Raw genomic sequence first — 25,530 nt, 5'->3', positions numbered from 1 at the left:
CTTCTAATGATTTTTCTATTAGAGGTTCTTTGGGGACCTCTATGATTGTAGTTTCTAAAACTTTTTCTAACAAAGTTAGATTTTGAATTTCCACCTTTTTCAAAATGTTTTGTTCCAACTTTATCAAAAGAAGTTTTAAGATCATCAATTTTCTTTTGATGATCATCATTGATCTTTGAAAGTAAATTTTGCAAATCTAAATTTTTCTTTTCAAACTCTTCTAGTTTTATTTGCAAGTCTTTGATTTTACTTTCAAGATCGTTGTTGGTTTTGGATATGAGTTTGTTTTCATTTTTCAATTTTGAAACATCATTTTTATATTTTAAAAATAATTTCTCATAATCCGAAGCCAACCCATTGTATTCCTCAAATAACTCATCATAAGATAAATCATCAAAATCGGATGAGTTAGAGGTTACCTTAGAATCTTCCCCGAATGCCATCAAGCACAAGTTTGCTACTTCTTGTTCCTCTTCATCGGAACTTTCTTCATCGCTCCATGTAGCCACATGAGCCTTGTGCTTAATCTTTAATTGACCATTTTTCTTCAATTATGGGCAATCATATTTGACATGCCCCGGCTTTTCGCATTCATAGCAAATGATTGGGTCCTTCTCTTTTGGTTCATTTTTGAGGCCTTCGTTTCGTTTGAATTTTCTTCCTCGGTAAGGTCTCATCATTTTTCTGAGCCGTTTGGCAAATAATGCCATTTCCTCGTCATCATCATCATTATTAGAATCACTCTCATCTTTTGTGGATTTTAGAGCAACTCCAATGTTTTTCTTCTTCTCCTTCTCCTTTGGTGTCTCTTCAACTTTATCAAGGTCCACCTCATCTTCAAGCATCATCTCATGAGTGAGGAGTGAACCGATAAGTTCTTCAAGAGTTAAGGACGATAGGTCCTTAGACTCGATGATTGCCGTCTTCTTTGATTGCCATGATTTTGGGAGGGAGTAGACTAACTTCCTCACAAGCTTTTCATTTGAGATTATCTCTCCATACGATTTAAGACCATTGAAAATCGTTGAAAATCTATCTGTCATAGCTTTGATGTCTTCATTTGGTTTCATCCTGAAATTTTCATAGCTATGCGTTAGAATACTAATTTTTGATTTCTTTACCTCATCTGTACCTTCATGTGTGACTTGAAGCTTGTCCCATATTTCTTTGGTGGTTGTACACGATGAAACTCTTCCGTATTCATCTGGTCCAAGAGCACAAAAAATAATATGGATGGCTTTGGAGTTGAGCTGGAACATTCTTGTGTCTCATTCACTCCACAACCTTGGATGAGTGAGAGGCTTGATGTATCCTTCTTCTACGGCATTCCATGCTCCCATGTCACTTGCTTGAATAAAGTACATCATTATATTCTTCCAATAGGCATAATTAGCCCCATTGAAGAAATGAGGCTTGTTGACGGGCATCGAATCGAGACCGGAGTCGTAATTTGAAGTGGAGGCCATTGATAACTTTGTAATCGATGTAACTCTTCCCGAATCGACTCAAGAGGCGATTAAACCTTTAAATGAGTGAGGCTCTGATACCAATTATTGAGTTAATCGATCGACGGAATCGACCAAGAAGGGGGTGAATTGGCAATTAAAATTTCGTGGAAGCTTTTACAGAAAATTGAAAGTAATTGCACAGCGATTTACAGTGGTTCGACTTTCTCAAACAAAGTCTACGTCCACTACCTTAGCTATCCACACTAAGGATTTTCCAACAAATTCACTAATTTGTTCTTTCTTTTGAGGCCAAAGAGATAACCTTACAAAATCCCTCAAGAGTATACCCCAACTCTTGAGAACACTCTTTTTCCCAAAGAGAAGATTACAAATTTGCAAACTTACAAGAAAACCTCACAAGGTAAGATGTTTGCACAATTCTAGAACAAAGAAAAGAACACTCAAACATAAATACAATTGAGTACAAAAGTGTTCTTGAAAGAAAATGAATATTGGATGAAAAATAGGCTTGAAATGCTCAAACTTGAGGTTTGATGCTTTCTCTTTGATTCTCTCTTGATTCTAGTTGCTTGATGTTTCTTGTTGTTGATCAATGGCTTCAGAACTTGTTTAAATACCCCTTGAATCAATTCTGAACGTTGGTGATAATTAGTGGAGTCAATAGAGCCGTTTAAGTGTGAAAACAATTAATTTTTCTAGGTGGAGCGTCTCATGCATCGATGCATGATCAAGGATGCATCGGTGCATTCGTGTAAAATTCAAATATTTTGACCGTTGGAACACTTGATGCATCGGTGCACCAAGTGTGCATCGATGCATGAAATGCATTCGATGTTTGAAAAATAGCCTGGTGCATCGATGCATGGCTTGTGCATCGATGCATCAAATGCATTCGATGTTTTGAAAATATTCAGAGTGCATCGATGCATGGAGAGTGCATCGGTGCATGGAATGCATTCGATGTTCAATTAATTCATCGATGCATCGATGCATGGACTGATGCATCGGTGCATGCCTTTGAATAATTGATTTAAGTCTTGTTTTTGGTTCAAAATACTTTGTGAAAATTGTTTCAAAAATAGTTTAAGTACAAATCACAATTTTACACATTTAGTAAGGATTAAAATTGATCTTGAAAAACTTGGAGTAATAATTTGATATTCGGTTAATTGAATCAAATATAAATTTGTAAAATAATTTGTAAAATCTTAAAATTCATTTAACTTAATTTGTTATATCGAAATATCAAAAATGTTTTCAACACGTTGTAAAATCATCTCCAATGAAAAACAGGTATTAGTGACGATTTATTATAATGACGATTCAATTTGAATTAGTGGCGCTGCACATTTGTCATTAATAAGTTTTATTTGTGACAATTTAATTTGTCATGTTTTATAAGACATTAAAAGTGACATTTTATTATTGTCACAAAAAATTGTTTTAGCACGACGAAATCAATTATTTGTCACTTGTTTTTATCTCTTATTTTTATATGACGTTTTAAAAGACGTCATGAAAATATGTCACTTAATGTTAAAAAATAAGATAATCTAACATCCTTATTAAATAATACAATGTATAGAGTTTTTTTGTGTTTTTTTTATTTTATTTACATTATTCTATATTAGATTATCTCATATTCAAAGATTTTTTTTACAGTAAAACATAAAATAATAAATCGTAAAAAAGAATTGACCATGATATTTTTATATATTATTATACTTCTATGTTTTCCATGATGTTACATCAAAGTGTTTAGAAAAAAATAGATATTTATATTTGATCACAGAAATACCCATAAAATTTTAGTATATTTAGATACATATAACATCAATAATTTTAAAATAAAAAATATTACTCTTTTATATATAAAAAAGCTAATATTATAAAACATGTATGTGTTTTGAATTTTTTTAGGATTATTATTGTTCCTCCAAGCACATTTTTAATTGAATCAAACTTTGCATTGGAGTAATTATTTATTATGAAATTGTTAAAAATAGTATTTACTTCAATTATTTTATAATTTTAAAATTTCTAAAGAGAAATCTTTTTACTATTTTAATAAGTAATCTTTAAATAATATCAAAACCATAAATAAAAAATATATTTTAATAATAAAAGATTTTAAATGTAAAAGAAAGGAAAACATAATAAAAAGGCACTAATGACTAAAATAAAATTCCGCGAAAACTAAGGGGCTAGATTCACAAATTTAAAAAAAGAAAAAGCCTTGAAATGAGGACCAAAATGAGATAATTTAAACATGGACATGACCCTTACAATGATTCACCCAAATCAAGAAAAATGGGCTAATTCTATCCCTAAACGACAACATGTGAAGTATTTTAATAAAATTTAATTAGGTTTAATATAAACCTACACTTCATTTTTAATAACCCTCTGCCGCCGTTCACTCTCTACACAACCCACTTCCCCATTTTCTTTCTTTTAAGTCTCCCTTCTTGGAGCTGCTTTTCACTAGCAAGTGCTTGCAGTTCCGTGGGAGTTAAATCCTCAAGCTTGACAGTGCGGTTGGGTTTTAACTCAAATGAAATTAGTAATTTCCCTAGAGCTTTTGTTTCTTCTCCTAAAAGAATGAGAATTAAGAAGTTCTCCGTAGCTTGCTCTTCTTCTACTACTGATCCATTGTTGGTTAAAGCTGCAAGAGGAGATCCTGTAAGTAGGCCTCTTGCATGGATGATGCGCCAGGCAGGAAGGTATATGACTGTTTACAGAAAGCTTGCAGAGAAACATCCGTCCTTCAGAGAGAGGTCTGAGACAACTGATCTCATTGTGGAAATTTCTTTGCATCCTTGGGAAGCTTTCCGTCCTGATGGAGTTATAATCTTACTCCACTACCTGCATTCGGTGTCCCGTTTAACATTGAAGAAGTAAGGGGTCCTGTCATTCATTCACCGATGCACTCTGAGGATTGCTTGAAGGCATTGCATCCTATTGACTTAGAGAAACTACATTTTGTTGGGGAGTCCCTTATGATTTTGCGCCAGTAGGTTGGAGATCATGCAACAGTGCTGGGTTTTGTCGGAGCACCTTGGACAATTGCAACATATATAGTAGAGGGAGGTACAACCCGCACTTACACAAACATAAAGAGTATGTGCCACACAACACCAAATTAATATTTAATAATTATAAAAATAATAACAATAAAAATCCCAGACAAAACGGGTGTTTACACTATATTCTATATTGAGATAATTTTGCTTTATAGTTTTATTATTTTTATAATTATTTTTTGTTTTGATTCATATTGTAGTAGTCAAAGGTTTCTCCAACTTTATTTTGCAGGTAATTATTTGTTTTCTTTTAAATTTATTTTCTTCGCTGTTAAATATGGTTTTTTCGATATTGTTGAATTCATATGGTTTAGGGTTAGTTTTATTATTCGATTTTTGATTTTTTGTTAAACGCTGATGTTTTTTACAAAATAATTGTTAGTTTTTTTCTTTTAAATATTGCTAAATGATGCTGCTTTTTACAAAATAATTGTTAATTTTTTCTTCAATTTTGCTAAACGTTGCTGCTTTTATTATTCGATATTGTGCAATCTGATTGGAAAACTCATTCAAAAACCTGTGCATGTCTTGTTTCCTTTTCACATTGATAATTCTTCATTTAATAAATAAATGTTTATGATGTAAAATTTCACCTTCACAAGGTATGCTCAAACTCTACTATGTATTTATGCTTCCTTTAGGTGCATGTGTTTGTGAAATTTGAATTTATATCATTCTTTTTGTTTATGTTAATTTATTTACATTTCCATTTAAACTGATTAAAAATATTGTTATTAGCATCATTTCAGTGTAAGTTTGCAAAATTTTGTAATTTAGCATAATTATTAATGTAGTTGAATTGCAAATGAATCATTCTCTTAGTGTAACTGAACTGTTGCATTTATGAATTAAGTTGTAGAATGCTCTGCCAGTGGAGAGCAAATGTGCTTTAATAATTGATGATTTTGGTTGTGGTTTAATGCGTCTTTGTATTTCCCTCTAATATCTAAGAGCAATCGATTGCAAAAGCTGCTGAAAGTATTTATAATAGTTTTTCTATATGTTTTAGGATGACACCAGGCAAAGTATCTCGTAAAAGGATTGGAACATAAGAAAATGAAACTCAAAAAGTCTCTGGTAAACTAAATCGAACCCAAGAATCTGAACCTCAACAAGTTACTGATGCTCCAAATCAAACACATGAAGAAATTGATCCAGATACAACAATTGAAAATTCAAGTGCCATCACTTCAATTTTCAGGTAAACAATATATTTAATCAAATAAAAATTATTATATAATATTAATTGTAGTAACTAATATTGATTATCTTAATTTGTAGCTTCAAATGATACCACAAACTCAACATCAACAGAACCACAATCGACTCAAGGTTTGGATTGAGATTGTTACAACGAAATATTCTACAAGTCATATTATTATCATATTATTTTTATTTTCTATAAACATTTAAACATTTTTATATTTATAGAAATGAAATTATTATGTATTTAGTGAAATATTTGTTTAAATCTTATTAGTTTGCAATAAGTGAACCATTTTATTTTTTATTTAGATTTGTATAAATAATTTTATTTTAATATATATTGTCATTAAAACGTCATAGAATATAAATTATTTGTGTTTTTCTACAATATTTCTTTCGTCACATATAAGTTGATTTTAATGCATTATTTGTGAAAATATAAATTATCAATAACAAATTCTTATTTAATTTAGTGATGTAACCAACTGTCATAGAATATAAATTATAAAGTGACGTTATGCATAAACATCATTCATAATATTATTAGGTAACATTTATATTATGTCGCTAAAAATGTGACAATATCTCTTTCGTCACATATAGGTTGATTTTAATGTATTATTTGTGATGATATAAATCATTAATAACGAAATTTTACATAATTTAGTGACATAATTAGTTGTCATTGAATATTAATTATATAGTGACGTTATATATAAATGTCATCCATGCTACTATTAGGTGACGATATACTACGTTACTAACAATGTGACAATTTTATTTTCGTCACGTATAAAATGAAATTATTGTGTTATTGGTGACAATATGATTTATTAATGACGAAAATGTATATCATTTGGTGACAAAAGTAATTGTCACTGAATGCAAATTAAACTGCGACGTTATCCATTAGCGTCACTATATATTTAACAATACATGATGATAACACATACATCGTCACTTTTGACATTTCGTGACACACCTAGGGTGACGATCATCGTGACATTGACTTTTACGTCACAAAATATATCTAGTGACATAAATTGAAGTTTTAGTGACAATAATCTAGATGCCACTAATAAGAAATTTTATTGTAGTGTCTTTGCTTTGTTTTATGCTACTCTTATTTAAATCTAAACCCCTATGTCTCATACAAAAAACGTTCGTTGTTAATTTTTAAAATGTCAAATTTTATAAACTTTGACCATTATTATTTTAAATATTTAAATTTTATAAAATATATATTTGAAAATTATTTGATTGAAGATTTTTAAAATATATTTTTACATATTTTATAAATAATAAATTTTAAATAATAATTAATCAAAAATTAAAAAATTAAAAAAAAATGTTAATAATAAACATCTTTTATGAGACATAGTGCGTATGAATGAATATGAGCATTATCAATTGGGCTGAGTCACATTTTTTAAAACATTATCCACCCCTCTAATAGGCTTGTACAAATTTCATCATTAAATTTTACTTTTTTTCTTATTTTACTCATTGAATTTTGAAAGTTTTTAATTTTATCACTAAACTTAATACATTGATTTTTTTTGTTCACTGAATTTTATTCTTTCTCATATTTTAGTCACTCTACCATTAAATAATTAACGGCGCTAAAATGACATAATTTTAAAAAAAATAAAATTTTCTCTAAAACAACGTCGTTTTACATCTATATAAAAAATTCAATGTAAATTAAAAAAATTTAAAATACAATTAATAAAATAAGAAAAAATAAAGTTCGTTACTAAATTTATAATCGACCCTTACTTTAATAAATTAGACACTACTTAATCACTAAAAACAGAGGATGCCACGTGGATTCTTTTTGGAGAACTGCGATTACGAGCCGTCGGATAAAGTGTGTTAACTCGAGTTTCAGTTACCTCAAAATTTTATTAAAAGCACTGAACACTTTTGAAAACGGTTTTATAATAGTGGAGCACAATTAAGGAAGCCAAGGAATCGAAGGGCCGAAAATCGGCCGATGTTGACACTGAAAACTAACAGCCGTACACTTGGGAATCAAGTTGCACTGTTTGCTGAGGGAAAAGGTATAGATCCGACGGCTATATGGAAAGGAGAGGTCGAAATCAAAATGGAATGACGTGAGATGGGACTTGGATTTTGTGTGTGTGTGAGAGAGAGAGAGTGTGCAGTGGGAAATTCTGAAGTGAATGAACAAGGAAGGTTGCTGTTAGCTGCATTCGTTCAATTGCTGCTATTTCTTGATTTGCTTTTACCTGAGATTTACTTTTCTTCGTTTCTGATTGCTCGGTTTAACCTTCAATGGTGTTTTTATTTTTTATAGAGAAAAAAGGAAGTGAAAGAAAAGATTAAAGGAAAAGTGAAAAAGCGTGATGGAATCCTTTTCTTTTATTGTTTGGTTGAGAAGTAGAGTGATGCAATAATGATTTCTCCTCTGCATTTGAATTTACAGTTTTAAAAAGTTTCTCTCTACGGATTTGCTTTTCTTGTGAGTTTTTTTTTAATCTTTTATACATACAGTTTCAATGCCATTTTGATCTCCTACTATTACTCATTCAGACTCTCAGTGCTTATCTTTTCTTGGCTAAGAGGAAATGGAGATCCTCTTAAGCACTTTGCTAAACTCACAAAACAAAGAGAAAAAAGAAAAGAGAAATGGAGAGATATCAGGCAAGGCAATCAAATTTGATTTATTTTCTCTTTCCTTTGAATAAACAAATCCCGAACGCCACTTTTTCGGTTTTCTTTCCGGCTTACTTTTCGCTCATAACTACTAAAACCCACAAAAATCAAATAAAGTTCTTCCATCTTATGTCCTTCATTTTTCCTTCTTTCATATTGAATTCTACACGGAGTTGCATTAAAAGGAGGCTTCTCTTACCTTGTTTATTTTGTTTTCGTTTTTTGTTCACGTAATTGAAGAAGTTCTGATATTGGAGGAGAAGAAAGATCTTGTCTGAAGCTTTTTATGAGTTTATTTGGATTTTGAATCGTTTATTTTGAAACCGTGAATGCCGTTTTCTGGAGAAGGAGCCGCCACGGGATATAGCTAGATGTTCGTAATGTTATCATGAATGTGGTATCAACAGAAATGGACAAGAGTCGAGGCGTGAGGCGTGAGGCGTGTTGAGTGACTCGGTGCTCGCAACAACAGATTAATACCAACAAGAAGCAACAACAATCTCGACCCAACACTTTGTTTGGTAAATTTACTCCAAAACCCCTCCCTTCTCTTGTCCTTTTCATAACATTCCTTAATTATTATTTTTTCCTTTTTATTATCGTTATCATTATTTTTTGGATAAGAAGAGCTAAGTAAATGATAAATGGCGTGTTTTGTCCATTGATTTTTAAGGTGTTGCTGGCGTTGCTGATTCCGGGGATTTCGTTTCTTTAGAGAAAGAGAAGAAAGAGAAAATTAGAAGATTGAGTAGCATTAGTGGTAATAGAGAAAGTCCCAGTTCAGGTCCCAATAGCAGCCCACACTGTGAAACTGAAATGGGTAGCTCTTGTTGCTGTGATTTGTCTTCTGATAATAGAGAAAATCAGTGCCCTTCACATTCACAACCCTCTTCTTCTCCCGTCACTAATTCTGCCACCAATATGTTTAACATACCAAAGAAGGTAAGCCTTCTGTTTTTGTCCATCACTCTCAGCAAAAATGAATTTTTTTTTTGGTCTTTGAATTTGAAAGCTTTAAATTTTATTTATTTTTCTCTGCAGTTCTTTCATGACTGCAATCTCATTAATCATTCCTCTGTTCCACGGAAGCTACGGTCAGGTGTGTAACTCGTGAATGAATAACAGGAAGGTTGTTTGTTGTAATGAATATAATTTATTCTGAAAAAGGAAAGGATTTTTTTTTTTGTATTTTATAAAATTATATCTTTCTTTCTTTTGCTTTTGCTTTTGCTTTTTTCAGGTTTAATGAACTTCTTGTTGTCGTTTTAAATTAAGTTTGCATTTGATGGGGAGTTGCTGGGAAGTTTCTCCATTTTTGTTTTTGCTTTTGGATTAGAAGTTTGGAACTGAAGCGAAACCAAGGCCTTTTGCCTTTTCTTTTCTTTCTACGGTCGCAAGATTCCTTTTGCTGTCTTGTTTCTTAATTCTTTAATATTATTGATGCTGTCACTTTTATGGTGTGTATTGCTTCTTGTCAAATAATTATACTATGTTGAGTTTTTGCGTCTGTGTACATACTGAAATTTACTTTTCCAAAGGTGGTACCGGCCAGCTTTTAATGAATTTGGAACTTTAATCCTTGTAGAGGAATAAAATAAGGCGTTTGATGGTATTAATGTTTCCGGATATTTGGAATTTTATTCACAGCCATGAAGAAGCGCAGTTGCGAATCGATCGTCCCTCCTTTACCAGATTCTAAGAAAACAAACCATAAACTTGGCGGAGATGAAGTGCATAGAAAGAATGGTCTTAAGAAACCAAAATTGAATTCGGTTGGTCAATTGTCACTCATTCCCCAGTTGTCAAGTGTAGTTATGGTTCTTTTTTAGTTAAGCATTTGTAGCTTATGCTGTTGAAATTGCTTTCTGTAGAAAGGAGAGGCAGGCTGGTCCAGGAAGGCGACAGTTTCTGGACCAATCACAAAAGATGAGGAAGAGGTTGTGAAGACCCTGTATGCTTTGGCGGGAATGTTCCCTGACGATGACTCAATGGATAAGGACAAAATGAATGGTGAACCGATAGAAGTAAAGGCTTCAGCTCCTCCAGAAACCGTCACAGCAATTGAAGGTTTTCACCTGCTTGCTATGTATTCGCAAGACTTCTTGTTTGATATTATCTGTAGCATAAGTTATATGATTCTGCAGTTAAAAAAGAAGATACAAACAAAGTTCGCCATCCACAAGCGGCCGAGACTGTTCCTCCATTCACTGTAGAGGATTCAACCAACGATGCTGCTAAACTCAAGTCTTTGAATGAAACTACCTCTCAAGATCAGCCTAACTTGCCAGGAAGCAGAAAGCCCCATTTTGAACAAGATAGTGCTGGTTCTAAAATGAGGCAGATTGGTTCCATCTCTTTCTTGGCTAGGAGTGAACCTGAAGTTGATAATTCATCTTGCATTCCTGGCGACTCTCATGTTCTCTCTGAATTAATCTTAACTGGGTAAGTGCTGAGGAGTTCTCTTTTACATGCATCTTCTTGCATTTCTAGTGTGCTCTTTTTTGTTCACTTTTAATTGATTACGCATACGCAGGTTGAAGCGGCAATTGGTGACGAATCTTTTTGAGAGAAAGGCAGAAATGGCATTTGGGGTATAAGCTTGACACCAACGTTAGAATCAAATACTGCTTTCATTGGTCAATCTTGAACTCATATGGTTGCTTTGGATCATTTGTAGGTTACTGCTTCAGAAAGCCAAATGGCAGAGCAAAATATTATCAAGGAGCCCAGAAAAAATGGTAAATACCAGCTTGGGAGCTTCCATTGCTGTATATTGCTTGTTTCTTTGCTGTTTGGATACTAATATCTGACATAATGTTGGTCCTATAGGTCTTGCATTGTGGCAAAGCTCAGCCATTGGCCCTATTACCCCTGGATCTTCAAAGTAATTCTCTTTTATCATCATAAATATCTGTTTTCATTACCATCTTTTTGGCATCCTTCATAGTTTTTACTATATATCAGATCATTTGCTAATAAATTTCCTGCTTGGTTGGATGCTGCAATCTATGGCCCCAGGACATGTTCATTAGAAAGTGGTTCTTTGACTGAAAAGGTATGCATGTTTAAATGCCTGTTATATCTGTTTTCATGAATGCCTCTTTGCACATCAAGCATCTAAATCAAGTGTATGGTAAATGATGAGATTTATAGGCTTCAAAAGTTGCCATGGATAGGAAGTCAACGAAGAGGTGTGTTACTCATATCTACATCAGCCGTCTCATTCGAAATTTACAGATGCACAACAAAGACATCACTCTTCAACAGCCTCTTCAGTTGAAACCCCATAGAGGAGTACAGCAAACAGCTCTCTTGTATCCAAATGATCGCGGTAACTTGAGAAATGCTGTAAATGGCAATATACCTAGTAGCTATTCTGGAAACTCTGCTCCCGGTAGAAATGATTATGAAACTAGAAATGGTATTCTACAGCCGAAGATTTTCTATCAGGAACACCCACAGGTTGCTTCAGCATCTGGGAGGAACACTTCAAATAAGCAGGTATGGTCACCTATTGGGATTGCTTGTGGTTATTTCTTTCTCACTATCCTGATCACGTACTGTTTACTGCACAGACTTTGGAATTCTTGTCTTTGTCGACTGGGGGCATTAGTATGGAAGTTAATAATAACTCTATTAAAGTTGGAAATGCAATTGAATCACTGTCACAATTCCAAGGAAAAGTTCCTTACCTTCATTCATTTCAACAACACCAGTCACTTGTGCCTTTCTCAGTACCCGCAACTTGTTACACAGACCCCCTTTCAACGGCAACAGCTACACAGCAGGTTTATTTCTTTATTTTGCTCCCCCCCCCCCACCCCTTCCTTTTCCTTCATATCTTGCAAAAATTGGTTAATGCTAATAATTGAAATTATTGTCTGTGAGATCACTAGTACCAATAATTGTATCCAATAAGTGAGGCCGTCCGTAAATGTGTTGCATTTTTAGGTTCCAGTACCAGTGGGGACCATCAATATGATTTCTTAACAAGCACCCAGTTGAATCTTCTTGTGGTTGTTTAGGGATATTATGGTTATATTCTGTGCTAGTCTGGTTATTTTTTGTCATGAAAGTTTTATGTTAATTTTGTGGTACTTTACTGCAGGTCCAACCGCAGCTACCTCAATATCCCAGTAACCCTTTTTGCGTCCCTCCTTACATGTGTCATTCAGGAGTTACAAAACAACAGCAACATCAGCGACTTTGGGCAGCTCACCTAGCAACTCAGTACAAGCCTGGTGGAACCTCCACGGTCTTGACCCAATTTCCGAGCAGGCAAAATGGAAAGAACGAGTCCTGTACTTCGATTCCTTATGCTCATAATGCCATTCCTCCCTTTTCAAGTCTAGATATTCCGAGTCCCAAGTCTAATATAGTCCCACAACATCAACTGCTGAAAATGGCCATTTCTTCATCTTTGCCCCCAACTAGAGCGAAAAGGTCAGACCACCATCTTCCATCCATATACGACGAAAGGAATGGTAGATTACGCACTGGTGGAACGCTGTCTTTGCAGTTACTCTGCGATGAGCGCCTCTGAAGTTTGAATTAGGTCCCTTCCACTTACGATGCACAGTAAGCATTGTTTTATTCTTTCAACTGCAGATCATAGACGGTGCTCATGGTTGCAACGATGAAAGAGTGAGAGGCTTATCTAATTGTCCTACAGATTCGGGCTTGAAATATAATGACACTAATATTTAGCAAGAAATTTTAATGCCATTCTGTTATCACCTTGTTTTCTCTTTTATTGTTGCAACCCAAATGCATCTTTCGTCCAAATTTTCCTCCTACACAAACATGAATTATTTTGCTTAATTCTTCGATTTTGTAGGGTTTGTCAAATCTATTCTTCGTCACTCTGCTGCTGCTTTCGATTAAAACGCTAAAATAACATGCAAATCAATTCCCTCTAAACATAATTTACCCAATGGAAAACAAATAAAAATTTATCCAATTTAAACAAAGTACCATTACAGAGACTACATTTGGAAAAGGGGAAAGGGTTTAAGGGGATTCCTTGTGTTTCAGTTTTCTAATGATACAATAAAGATTTGGCTGTGCAAAACAGGTAAAAAGAAATTGAGAAATACTTGACACAAATTGCACCATCTGTCTTTCATGCAGAGTCATATTTAATCTAGTTTCTCCAGTTCCCCCATTCTCTCTATTATAGCCTGCAATGTGCAGCAAGAACAACCTCAGTGCTGGTTTCCAAGCCATCAAATATTTGTATTGCCACTCTATAACAAGAATGATTACATTTTCAAAGAGTTCGATTATAACGACCATTGTGGTAATGACATGCAAAAAGCAATAGTATGAGCTAATATTTTACACCAAAAGAAGAAACATAACAACAGTGTCATTGCTAAAACTAACAATTCCAAGGGTAAAAAAAGATAAGAGAAGAAAAGCTGCAATGTCAATAAAAACCATCAACATGAAATAATAACTAAAAGGTCTCTAGGGGGGGAGCAAACCTTTTTACTTGTTTCTTGAAGCTCTCCAGCAAGAATGAATTCATCGAGTATCAGATAAACCTTCATGAATTTCAAAGGAAAAAGGATAAGTGAAGTAAGAGGAATATGACAATCAACCTGAATACATGTGTTTAAACCAATGAGTGGAAATAAAGCAGTTCACAAGTTAGATAAAGAATGCAAAAAGTAATTTGAAATAGCAGATAAGCAAGTGGTGAGACTTGAGATCACAAACTCACGATTTCAATAAGAAATAAAGCAAAATGAAACGGGACAAAACAAAACTTTTTGGTTATTGGAACTCGTAGTTTCATGGAAATTAGATTGAAAACTTGAATCCAGCAAGTAATGTTCAAGCAAAAGTTGATAAAACATACCTTGTGAAAATTAAAAACTAAGTCAAGCTCGCATACATTGCTGAAAAAGTGGTCCAATATCTCCACAAATAAATGAATAGACTCCAAATATGCCAACTCATTATCTGTTATGTCAACACACAATGAGAAAAACAATCCAGCATAACGCCTGTAGATTACCTTGTGCGTACGGAACTGCAAAAGAAAAAATGCATACAATCAATCAAACATTCAGCAATTGCTTGCTTAAAATCTAAGTCTTACCCTACTTTTGTATTTCTTCAATTTTCTAGTTATGTTCTTATGGGATCTTCTCTAAAACCATCATTTAAAAGGCAACTTTCCCTTTCCTCACCAAAAAATTCCAATAGTAAAATATGAAGTAATAGGAATTCACCAAAAACGTAAGTAAATGAACAAACGGATTTTAAAAAAAGAATACGCGATTTTACCAACCTCCACGAAATTAGTAAATTTGGGGTCTCTGTTAACCACCAATCGATGAACCTGTGAACCAATAATCAAAATATTCAAAAACTGTAGCTAAGAAATTCGCCCAAATTCCAAAACCTTAGGGAGTGAAAATAAGGGGTTTCCAAATTATCAATAAAGAAATGAAAATTGAATACCTCGTATTCGACTTTGTGCTTCTCGGAATCCTCGAGGGGAACATAGTATTTGGCCAGACGAGTCTTGCCTTGCCTATTTTGCAACAAAATAAATCGGATCTGTCAAGGCCAAAACAATATGAGGCTTAGATCAAAAGAGTTTCCAGCTCTTTTCTATCCGGTAAAAAAAATTGACGAATTGGGGAAGGAACAAAAAAAAACAGATAAAGTACATACCATTGTTTGAGCCAAGGAATTCTGAGGAGTTGAGGGGCAAAGATTGAAAATCTAGAGCTCCAAAATGGTACAAAAAGATGTTCTATTTTCAAGTTTTTTTTTTCTCGTTTCTCGGTTGGTGGATCGGGAAAGCTTTGAAAGTTAGCTGCTGAGATATGCTACTGTGTGGTCACACAGACGTAGATTAGAATTCTCCCTTTTTATTACAGCGTTTGATATGTTTTACTAAGGCCTAAGTTTGACAACAAAATAACCGGGTTTATTATTGGAAAGTGTCACGTGCATTAGTCTTAATATACTATTAATGAAAGATGTTATCAATTTTATTATTATTCTTTTAATAAAATTGATAAAAAAATTATTTGAAATATTTTTATTTTTACCGATTTTGTTATTATTGAGCGTTTTACCAGTTTTGTTAACATATTCGATAAAATGCTATCGATTTTATTATTTTTTTCCTAAAGGTTTTGATATTATTGGGAAGTTTTACCATTTAAGGTTCGACACTTCACCGCTTCGCCTAGTAGCACGTGCAACAGCCTTAATATACAGCTAAAGAAATACGTTATCGGTTTTGTTATTATTTTTTTAACAAAACCAGTAAAATATTACCTAAAACATTATTGTTTCTACCTAAAACATTGATGTTTTTTAACATTTCTTATAAAATACCTAATAATAACAAAATCGGTAGAAAAATAATAAAATCGGTACCATTTTATCGGATATGTTAACAAAACCGGTAAAGCGTCTAATAATAACAAAACCGGTAAAAATAATAATTTTCTAGTAATTTTTTACCCATTTTGTTAAAAAAATAATAACGAAATCAATAGCGTCTTTTCTTAATTGTATATTAAAACTGACGCACGTGAGACTTTCCACACTACTATAGCCTATGTCCTTTTGGATAAACAAGGATGAACCTAAAGTGGTTGCTACTAAAAAAAAAATTAAATTTTTATACATTTTAGATATTCTTTATATTTTTTGTTGATTTTTTTATTTCTTTTAAAATTTATAAGTTCGTAATCCTTTTAAGGTTTATTCCATCTAACATAAAATTTTACGTTCGTCCATGTGAATAAGAGATAAGGTATAATTAGAAACACTTAAAATCACACTCTTTAGCACGAACTAACTTGTCTCCGTGGTAAATGAATTATTGTTGTTATTTGAAGATTCAGGTTCAAGCACCATAGATGTCAGGGGTGTAAACTTTCAATGTCGAAAAATTGAGAATGATCCTTGAACATATATTGTCTTGAAAATCACACTCTTTAATTTATTATTTATTTATTTTCTTACAACGTCGACTTAAAATTTATTATTGTTATCGTAAGATAGGATTTTATAATATAAATTTTATTATTTCATGCATTGGTAATAAAAAATATTATTTTACAATATATCAAATGATATATTATAAATCCTAAATACAACATAAAACTTCGTTTGTAAAATTTATTTTCACTATCAATACAAAAAAAAATCCTATATACTATATCTATTCATTATAATTTTTAACCATAAAACTTTATTTTATCAGTAATTCTATTGTCGAATACTTACTCAAATTTTATAAAATATTTTTAGAATTTAAGATTTTTCTTCTTTCTAATGATTAATACTATTTATAATTTAACCTTATATAATTGTACAAATACAATTTGTAAAACTAAACATGACTTAAAAATTTAAGATACAATTACGTTGTACTGATCATGTATGATCATGACATATAAATGTAAAGTCGGACGAAAATGCATATCGACAATTATGATCATGTATGATGATGAAATTATTCAATTACTTAAATGAGATTGCCTGATGTTGTTATTTTATTTGGTATTAGGTTAAATCATCTCGCATATCTGTTCAACCTATCACTACTTATATTTATTCATTTCCAATGTACATTTATTTTCTTAATATTATATTGGAAAGTCAGTTGAATATAGTTCCAAATCGTAGGGTGGGTTATCTGTTTAGGTTTTATATCATTTGCAGAAGCAATTCCAAAACTATTAAATAGACCGTTCGGTAGAGCAAGAGAAGTGGTTGTTCCATTTGTCCCATTCCAGAGTTTTGCTCAGATCAAATCATATTAGTTTCTAATATTTGGTCGACCAAATATATATATATATATACATATTAATTGAAAATCCAATGGAGTCGTCGATATTAGCAAAAAATATATATCGAAATTAAATCAGATTTTAACTGTTAGGGAAGTTCCCATGACAAGAGCAAGGATGAACAGAATAATAGAATATATGAATTCTGCAAGATTTTTCAGTAATCTCAACATAGATTACATTAATTATGATTTTGGAAACCGTATTATTTCAACAAAATAATAATAATAATAATAATAAAATATAGAATCCAAACACAAAATAAGAAGAAAGCGATGAATGGGCTTTTCCGCTCCGATGGAGCTGTGAAAAAAAAAAAAGAATGGTTGATATAGGAGAAAGAATGGTTGATATAGGAGAGGAGAAAAATTATTTCTTCAAGTAATGTAAATGTTACAATGAACATCGGAAGATGACCAGAGCACATAGCGTCTTCTGACTCTTCACCTTCGTCGTTGCCTTAAACATGAATGTGCAGCACAGAAGGAGACAGAGGAAGGTTGTAGCAGTGAAGGAGAAGAGAGGGAGGAAGAGTAGGAGGCTAACCATGGTGGGTCGGCCCCGACCATCTTCCCAAAGTTTGCCAGCTATTCCCGGCGTCTTCCGGTGACACTGTTCAAAATCTGCTATTTTGGAAACTAATTTTTCTCCTCCCCTATATCACCCATTTTTTTTCCAAAACCCCATCGGAGCAATTTTTGCCCAATGAATGTGCATATCCAATTATGAATATCCACTCCACTCGGCTTTCTTGCCCATATAGGGTTGTGAGAAAAATGATTTTTCTATATAAGGCATCCACCATATTATTTTTTGAACTAGGGTCATTGCTACAGTGTCAATGAAAAGACGCTAACATTACCATATGACTTTTTTTTTCCAGTAGAAGATGCATGGATTACTATGTATATTTAGATTTGTAGAGTTAAAAAAATGGTGAAGACGACGTGCAGTCCTGGGATCTTCTAAAGATACGTGGAACACCTAATGTCTTCCCTTGGTTACTGTAATATTCACCATTTATTGGAAAATAATACGCGAATTGAATTATTTTGGGAAATCTTTTTCCCAAACCCATTATCTCAACCATTTTGCCCCACTTCACTGTGTTTCATCGTAAATTGTCGCATAAAATAATGAAGACTGGTAGGGCTATGACTTCAAAAAATTTGAAAAAATATAATTTATATTTTTAAAATTTTAAAATATTTAATTTTGTCACTACAAAAATTTAGAAATTCATTAATTTTTAATTTTTAAAAATATTCTTAATTAAATCACTTACATAAATTTAAAAAAAATCTCATTAAGACTCTTAAAATTTCAAAAATTTTAGTTATACCCTAATTTTTTTTTAAAAATGTAAACTGAACCATTGAGATTTTTTTTTTAAAGTTTTAATTTAAATATATATTTTGTTTAAAATTTTAAGTTGGACCAAACTCTAACACAAATTATTGTAAAAACCCTTTCACCCCTCAGTTGTATTTCCAATGGTCAACGTCCACCAAGATCCCGCACTTTCCTTTTGCAATTAGTTATTACAAGATAAACTCACGTGGGTAGGTCTTAATAATTCTGCTCCTACTCCCTTCCAACTCATCTGCCTTTCAACGTAATTCCCATCTTCAAGTACAAACACATTTGGAATTCCCATTCTTTGAATTTGGGATCAGTAGATTATAACGTGAATGGATTTATCAAATCAATTTAATTCGACAACTAAACATTCATATATATAAACGATTAACCTATCAGCCATTACCCAAAGCAAAGCAAAGCAAAACAGGAACCCCAATCCTTAATGCAGAAACGGCTCAACCAAGTTGGTGGAATGGCAAATAAAAAATATATTTATTATTTATATTTATAACTAAAAATCTTATCATGATTTAAAATCAGACTATAATATATCAATATTATTGATGAAATTATTGCTAAAAACAAACACGTTAATAATGATTACTAAAAAATATTGCAAGAAATAAATAAATTTATTAGACTATGATAAACTTTAAATAACAACGAAGATGTACTCATACACGTACCTAAATTTTATTTTATATTATTTAATATGAACATTTAAAGAGTTTAATATATAACTAATGTAAGATTTTTTTATATTACTATAAATTATGTTTAAAAATATAAGAAAAAAATGTTTTCGAATATTATTTAAATTTAATTCGTGTGGTTGTATATACTCTTTAATTACATTGTTGGGTAAAATATGGTATGGACATTAGTTAGAAATTATTCATGGTACCACTAACCCACTAATAAACAAGTTGTAGGAGACCGTGAAAGGAAGGTGTGAATTGAAGATGACAATTCGAACTTCTCTCCCTTTTGAAAGAAGTAAATGAAGAAAATATCCGTTGTTAATTTCTGTATATTTTTTGTCACACATAATATCTGTATGTCTGCTTTCCTGTCTTCATCATAAAACGAGCAATCAATGATTTCAGCGTCTTTAATTTAGAAATATTTAGACAACGATATTAAAGTTTTAGTTTTCAGCCATGCATGCTGTCCAGCTAGTCTAGCGAACATTAACATCCAATTTATTCTCAAAAGAAAAGAACATAGGTGTTGATCTCATGTGCCACGACGTAAGATCTTAAACATATGTACAGGGTTAAGGTGGATCGTTTTGAGTTCGATAATTCTGAGAAAATGATGTTGATACGTGAGAGCTGACTTCAATTGAGTGAAGATTCTAGCGCTTTGTAAATGACTACGAAACAAGGAAGGATAGCCCGTGGATTGAAGACAAACAACTCTTCCAGGTCGGAGTAGACGCCGGCGTACGCTGCTATAGAATCGTACGAGCCAGTCGGAGCCGATACGCTGCTGTTATTTTCCTCCTCCAGCGGCGGCGCATCATCCGCCATTCTCTTCACCCTACCCGCGATTACACGGCAAACCAGCATGGCCCTACGTCCTTCCGTACATTTAAGTGAGTCGTGAGCCCTCCCGCTGCTAGCCGTAGTGCAGACTCCTTAGAAGTCAGCGGCTCCTCCTCCTTTGTTTTGGAACCCTTGTTTGATTATGGTGCAGACTCCGCAGCCCGGGACCGAACCGAATAAGCTGGAGGAGCCACGCGCTCCGAGGGAGCACGACAATGTGATGCAGTGGAATCGGAGGAGTTCGTTGCCGTCGGCTGCACACCTGGGATTCTTCCTGGTGCTGTTAGCAGCACGTGTTTTCACTGCATCGCGGCAATCCTCGAACCGCTGGATGGTGCGTTGGGTGTTGTGGACTTTCATTATCCGTTCGATCTTACAGATCGGATTATCCTTCTTCAGCCAGCTCGACTTGAAGATAATTTCCACAATGTTCCGGCCCGAATCGTCTGGACCCAACTCCGAAACTACACCAAAAAGACTCAAATCAGAGTAAAAAAATTATCTTATTTGCATTAATGGAAATATTAATTCGACTGGTCGCCGTCGGTGGGGTCATGATTCTCACAGAGCGTGCAAATTTAGCGTTACAGGTCGTATAACATTGCACTAATGAGAAGTCACCACGTGCACGATATTTATCAAAACTTGACAGCTGTGACTTTTAACATCAATCGGAAAATGGGTGGGGGCGAGATTTTAGTGCAATTAATAAGTGTTAAAAGCATATGTAAATTAAGCAGCACAAAAGGAGTGTTTTTTCAAAATTTGCAAAATGAAGTTTGACTTATAAGTGGTAGTTAATAATCTAGACATCTTGTGATTGTACTTGTTGTTTGCTTGGATAATTCAGGAAAACAAGAGTGAACTGAGATCAGTACTGTACCTGCATGGCGAACAGCTTGATGAAGTTCCAAGCTTTCAATCTTTGGGAAGACCTCTCCGCACAGTGATTAGGCACAAATAGTTGTTCTTGAGGATGGATGCCTGATAATTTCATATTTTCTCATGTAAAGGAATAAAATTTTAAATTTTGGAAAAAGAGAATAAAAACAAAAGTTGGGTGAATTCACGAGATAATGTTCTCGAACTTTTTTATTCACGATATAGTGCACATCCCAGATTAATTGTTGAAATGGGGTGAATTCTACAGTGATGGTGGAGGTCGCCATGGCATCCGGGCGACCTTGGAGGTCGCCATGGCATCCAAGCGACCTGTGTGGTGTTTTGCAAAGGAGCAGGTGTAGGTCGCCATGCAATCAAATAGTATTGGAGCATGCATGGGGGAGTTGTGGGATGCATGCTGTGCATGGGACGTGGGAATGCATGGGGGGAGTTGTGGGATGCATGCTGTGCATGGAACGTGGGAACTGTGCATGGGCCATGCACGTCGAACAGTGTAGGTCGCCATTGAGTCACGGCGTGGTAGGTAGGTCGCCATGGAGTCTCGGCGACCAAGCTCTGGGAGATTTCTGTAGCTGCATGCATGCGTTGCATCATAGCTGAGAGATTCCTGCATCCGTAGCTGCATGTGTTGCATCTATAGTTGCGTTATTGCAGCGTTAATTTAGCTGCCAAATGCAGCAAATATTATTGTTCAATTGCAGCCTTTTAATGCTCAATAGTTATACGATGCAATGCTAATATTATTTGCTTCAACAGTCAAATTTAATGACTCTGTCCAACGCTCAGTTGTTTTATATAAAGGATATGGGGTTTAGGGTAAAAGCACAAGCAGAACCAGAAGCATAAGCACATATAAACTTTACCGAGAGAAAGAAAAGGAAGAAGAAGAAAAGAAGATAAAGGCTCAAACATAGTTCGTGAGATAATTTTTTTATTGTTTAATTTAGTTTATTATATGAAATTATTAGTTTGTTAGTTTCGGGTTTAGGGTAAAACTAAAATCTAGTTAATTAGTTTGTTAGTATAAATTATTAGTTTGTTAGTTTAAGTTATTATATTAGTTTAAGTTATATTATATTATATAAAAAATTAGTTAATTAGTTTCTTAGTTTTAAGTTATTAAATATAAAAAACTATTAATTAATTTGTTAGTGTCTTTAAACGTATATTAGGTTGTTCGTTGAAGTTGAAGTTATATTATAAAAAAATTAATTAGTGCTTAATTAGTTTGTTATTTTAACTAAGTTATATTATAATAAAGAAATAGTTTATTAGTTTAAGGTATATTATAATATATTAGATTATATAAATTAATTGTGTGAGCTATTGTTGTTTAAATAAATATTTTGTTTACACATACAGGACATTATTTCACAACATTTGCCCACGTACAGATTGATTCGAAGAAAGAAACAAGGCAGGAAAAGAAAGTAAAGGAAGGCATAAAGACGTGAGTAATTTATTATTTTTTGTTGTCCATTTTTGTTGTTGCATATGTGTAAATTAGTTAGTTAGTAAGTTTATATTAGATTATATAAACTAATTTGTGCGAGATAATTTCCGTTTTAAAAAATATTGTGTTTAAAAATATTTAGTGTTGTTTTAAAAATATTTAGTGTTGTTTTAAAAATATTTTGTTTAATTTACATTGTATGTGTATATTAGTAAGAAGTAAAAATTAATTGAATGAAATAATCCGGACAACGCATTATCTCGCGAAATAATTATTTCGAGAACATTATCTCGACAGTTTTGCCTAACAAATTTGTTTGATATTTTTAAAAAATAAAAAATATATCAAACTAATCATTATTATTAGTAATAATTACTAAATGATTAGTATCAAATCTAAATCATTAAATATTTATAATAAATAATTATTAGTGATTATGACTAATCATATTATTATTAAATCATTAAATATCAAATCATTAGATTAATAGTGATTATCAAATCATTATTAGGTTTATTAGTAGCAATCAATCAGTTAAATAATAAATTTTATTGATCATTAATATAATAGTATATTATATTATATTTAATAATTTATGAAATTATCTTATCTAATTTTTTAATCTAAATTAATTTATTTTTTTTATTTGTAGAGAAAATGAGCAACAACTTTTTCACGATTGTCCATTATAATGGACAGATTATGGAAAATGAGGTCGGAGTATTTTTCAGTCTGAAAACCAATAAATATGATGTTCAAAAAAGACATCACATTTATAGAAATGAAACATAAGATAGAAAGAAAAATTCGAGCTGCAGTTGATGGTTTGAGGTATAGGTTTATGATATGCTCTAACCCAGTCAGATATGCTGCAGTTCCACTTGAAGAAAATGATGATATTGGAACCATGGTTAGATTACATGAGTCAACCAATATAGCAGTTATTGAATTATTTTTGTTGATGTGCGTAACATATTGATGTTCCTGGGTCATCAAGAGGTGTGGCTCAAAATCCTCTGAAATGGCTTTATAGTCAGTTTGAGGAGCCGACATACAGGTTCCCGAACAGTTTTATGGCACTATTGGAAAGTGTAATGAAGTCGAGGGGACATCTACAGCAGCAGAGTATGAGACGAGAAACATACCGGAATTGGTTGTTGATATTGACGCTGAAAATCGATGGGGAGAATTCATGATGATTCAAGCGAAGATGAAGAAACTGAAGAACCCGTTTTGGGCGGCGACGAAAATATTTTTGGTGGAGGTGCAATTGATGAAGTTTCGACACCGTATGAAGCTACTCCTCACATGTACGAGATAGACTATGATGCAATGAGGGCACCTGAATTCCCAGACATGCCACATTTACCTCCGTACCAAATGACTGAATCATTCGATAATTCTGGTGAATTTTCAGTTGGGGTGCAATTCAGAGGAAAAAATGAAGCTACGCTGGCGATTAAAGAGTACTGCATCAATGCCATGTTGATGTCCATGTTGCAGAGTCCAACCAGAAAACCCTATACGCAAAGTGTGTAAAATAGCCCAGGGTGCAAGTGGAAGATCAGAGTGTCGAAAAATCAAAGGCACGATGTTTGGGTCATCACGAGGTACAATGGTTCGCACACATGTTTGCGAAACTCCATCGAACAAGACCACCGACTATTGGACTCCGATGTAATATGTGAATACGTGAAGGCAATTGTTGAAAAGGATCCAAGGATATCTTGTTAAGTGTTAGCTGCATCTATTCGAAGCCAATTTGGATATCAAGTAAAATATGGCAAGTGTGAATGCGAAAATGAAGGCAATGAAGTTGACGTATGGAGATTGGGATACATCGTACAATGAGCTAACCACATTTGCTACAAGCAATGAAGCGATTTATCCCAGGAACTATAGTGAAGTCTCAAACCATGCCCGCATATGACGAAGAAGGTCAACTTCTGCCAGGGAAGAAATATTTCATAGACTATTTTGGGCAGTCAAGGCATGTATTGAAGGATTTCCATTTTGCAAACGTATGATCCAAGTAGATGGTACGTGGTTGTATGGTCAATATAGGCATGTACTTTTGATGGCATTGCTCAAGATGGTGAGCGAAATCTCTTCCCAATTGCATTCGCCATTGTTTGAGGGAGAGACAACAGAGGCTTGGGATTTCTTTCCTGACCAATCTACGTCAATATGTCGTTCGTGAAGATGGAGTTTGCTTGATATCCGATAGAGGAACGGTTTTTGGCGGCAATTGAACGACCAAGAAGTCGTTGGATACCTCCGTATGCATCCGACATTTTGTATCCGTCATATGGCAAGAATAGTATCGACCAGTTTCATAACGCACATATTCGTAGCGAGATAGTCGCATGGGTAAGTTTTATTTCAATATTTGTGTATTTTTTACGTGGTTTTTTATTGCGGTTTAACACATATACTATGGAACAGGATACGAACTACGTTGACCAAATTTTGACAAGAGATTGGAGAATTTGAAGTATTATTACGATGATCAGCGTGTTTGGAAGTGGGCTTCAAAAATACCGCGGGAAAAATGGTCGCAAGCATACGATGAAGGTCGGAGATACGGATATGACCACAACCTTGTTGAGGCCATTAATTCGGTACTAAAAGGTACAACGCCATCTCCCAATAGCGGTGTGGTGAAAGAGACGTACTTTAGACTGGGTAAAGTTTGGTCGGACAAAGGCAAGGAAATTGAGAGTCTCATAAATAGAGGTAAAACTTGGGCTCCTACAGTGGTGGAATCAATGGAAGCAAATGAGCGATTGGCAACATCATGGTTGTTCATAATTTCGACCGAGTTGGTCATACTTTTGTCGTGGTGCATACGTCGTAACGTCGGAGGAGAAGCCCAAACATTTAGAGGTGATTTACGACACAAATGGTGTGTTGTGGTCGTTTTCAGGCATGGAAATATCCATGTGCTCATGCAGTCGCTGCATGTATGTTGCTGGTGTAAGCGCATACACTTATGTTGAT

General features: G+C 33.5%; 2 protein-coding genes and 2 pseudogenes across 3 annotated transcripts; 2 read left to right on the top strand and 2 right to left on the bottom strand.

Annotated features, from left to right (window-relative positions):
* The first annotated feature begins 3,738 nt into the window (after window positions 1–3,738).
* On the top strand, window positions 3,739–4,615 carry LOC120120403 (annotated as a pseudogene).
* Window positions 4,616–9,093: 4,478 nt separating this feature from the next.
* Window positions 9,094–13,161, top strand: LOC120125738. Of its 2 annotated transcripts, XM_039144118.1 has the most exons (12): window positions 9,094–9,379; window positions 9,479–9,536; window positions 10,085–10,209; window positions 10,309–10,504; window positions 10,582–10,879; window positions 10,971–11,028; window positions 11,115–11,175; window positions 11,267–11,321; window positions 11,402–11,492; window positions 11,591–11,938; window positions 12,013–12,225; window positions 12,546–13,161. In XM_039144118.1, the coding sequence occupies exons 1-12, from the start codon at window positions 9,254–9,256 to the stop codon at window positions 12,978–12,980; spliced, it is 2,064 nt and encodes a 687-aa protein (XP_039000049.1). In that variant the 5' UTR covers window positions 9,094–9,253; the 3' UTR covers window positions 12,981–13,161. The 2 variants fall into 2 exon arrangements, with proteins under 2 accessions (XP_039000049.1, XP_039000107.1); XM_039144176.1 differs by lacking the exon at window positions 9,479–9,536 and having other exon boundaries at window positions 9,116–9,379.
* A 201-nt stretch (window positions 13,162–13,362) lies between these two features.
* On the bottom strand, window positions 13,363–15,254 carry LOC120125641 (AP-2 complex subunit sigma). Its single transcript, XM_039144044.1, has 6 exons — window positions 15,125–15,254; window positions 14,909–15,007; window positions 14,736–14,786; window positions 14,301–14,474; window positions 13,924–13,983; window positions 13,363–13,617 (listed from the first exon to the last, which is right to left on the bottom strand). Exons 1-6 carry the CDS (start codon window positions 15,125–15,127, stop codon window positions 13,576–13,578), a joined length of 429 nt encoding a protein of 142 aa, XP_038999975.1. The 5' UTR covers window positions 15,128–15,254; the 3' UTR covers window positions 13,363–13,575.
* Window positions 15,255–19,896: 4,642 nt separating this feature from the next.
* Window positions 19,897–21,671, bottom strand: LOC120125544 (annotated as a pseudogene).
* Window positions 21,672–25,530: the final 3,859 nt, after the last annotated feature.

The sequence above is a fragment of the Hibiscus syriacus genome, unplaced genomic scaffold (genome assembly GCF_006381635.1).
Source record: "Hibiscus syriacus cultivar Baekdansim isolate YM2019G1 unplaced genomic scaffold, ASM638163v2 tig00000132_pilon, whole genome shotgun sequence".
Taxonomy (NCBI): domain Eukaryota; kingdom Viridiplantae; phylum Streptophyta; class Magnoliopsida; order Malvales; family Malvaceae; genus Hibiscus; species Hibiscus syriacus.
Note: the sequence above shows the minus strand (reverse complement) of the source record. Positions and strands in the feature narration are given on the sequence as shown.

Coding starts and splice junctions, on each gene's coding strand:
- LOC120125738 (XM_039144118.1), top strand. CDS start 9,254: ATGGGTAGCTCTTGTTGCTGTGATTTGTCTTCTGATAATAGAGAAAAT. Junction 10,210..10,308: donor AGAAACCAAAATTGAATTCG/GTTGGTCAATTG, acceptor TGCTTTCTGTAG/AAAGGAGAGGCAGGCTGGTC. Junction 11,176..11,266: donor CAAGGAGCCCAGAAAAAATG/GTAAATACCAGC, acceptor TTGGTCCTATAG/GTCTTGCATTGTGGCAAAGC.
- LOC120125641 (XM_039144044.1), bottom strand. Junction 14,787..14,908: donor AGCACAAAGTCGAATACGAG/GTATTCAATTTT, acceptor ATTGGTTCACAG/GTTCATCGATTGGTGGTTAA. Junction 13,984..14,300: donor TAGTTTTTAATTTTCACAAG/GTATGTTTTATC, acceptor AAATTCATGAAG/GTTTATCTGATACTCGATGA.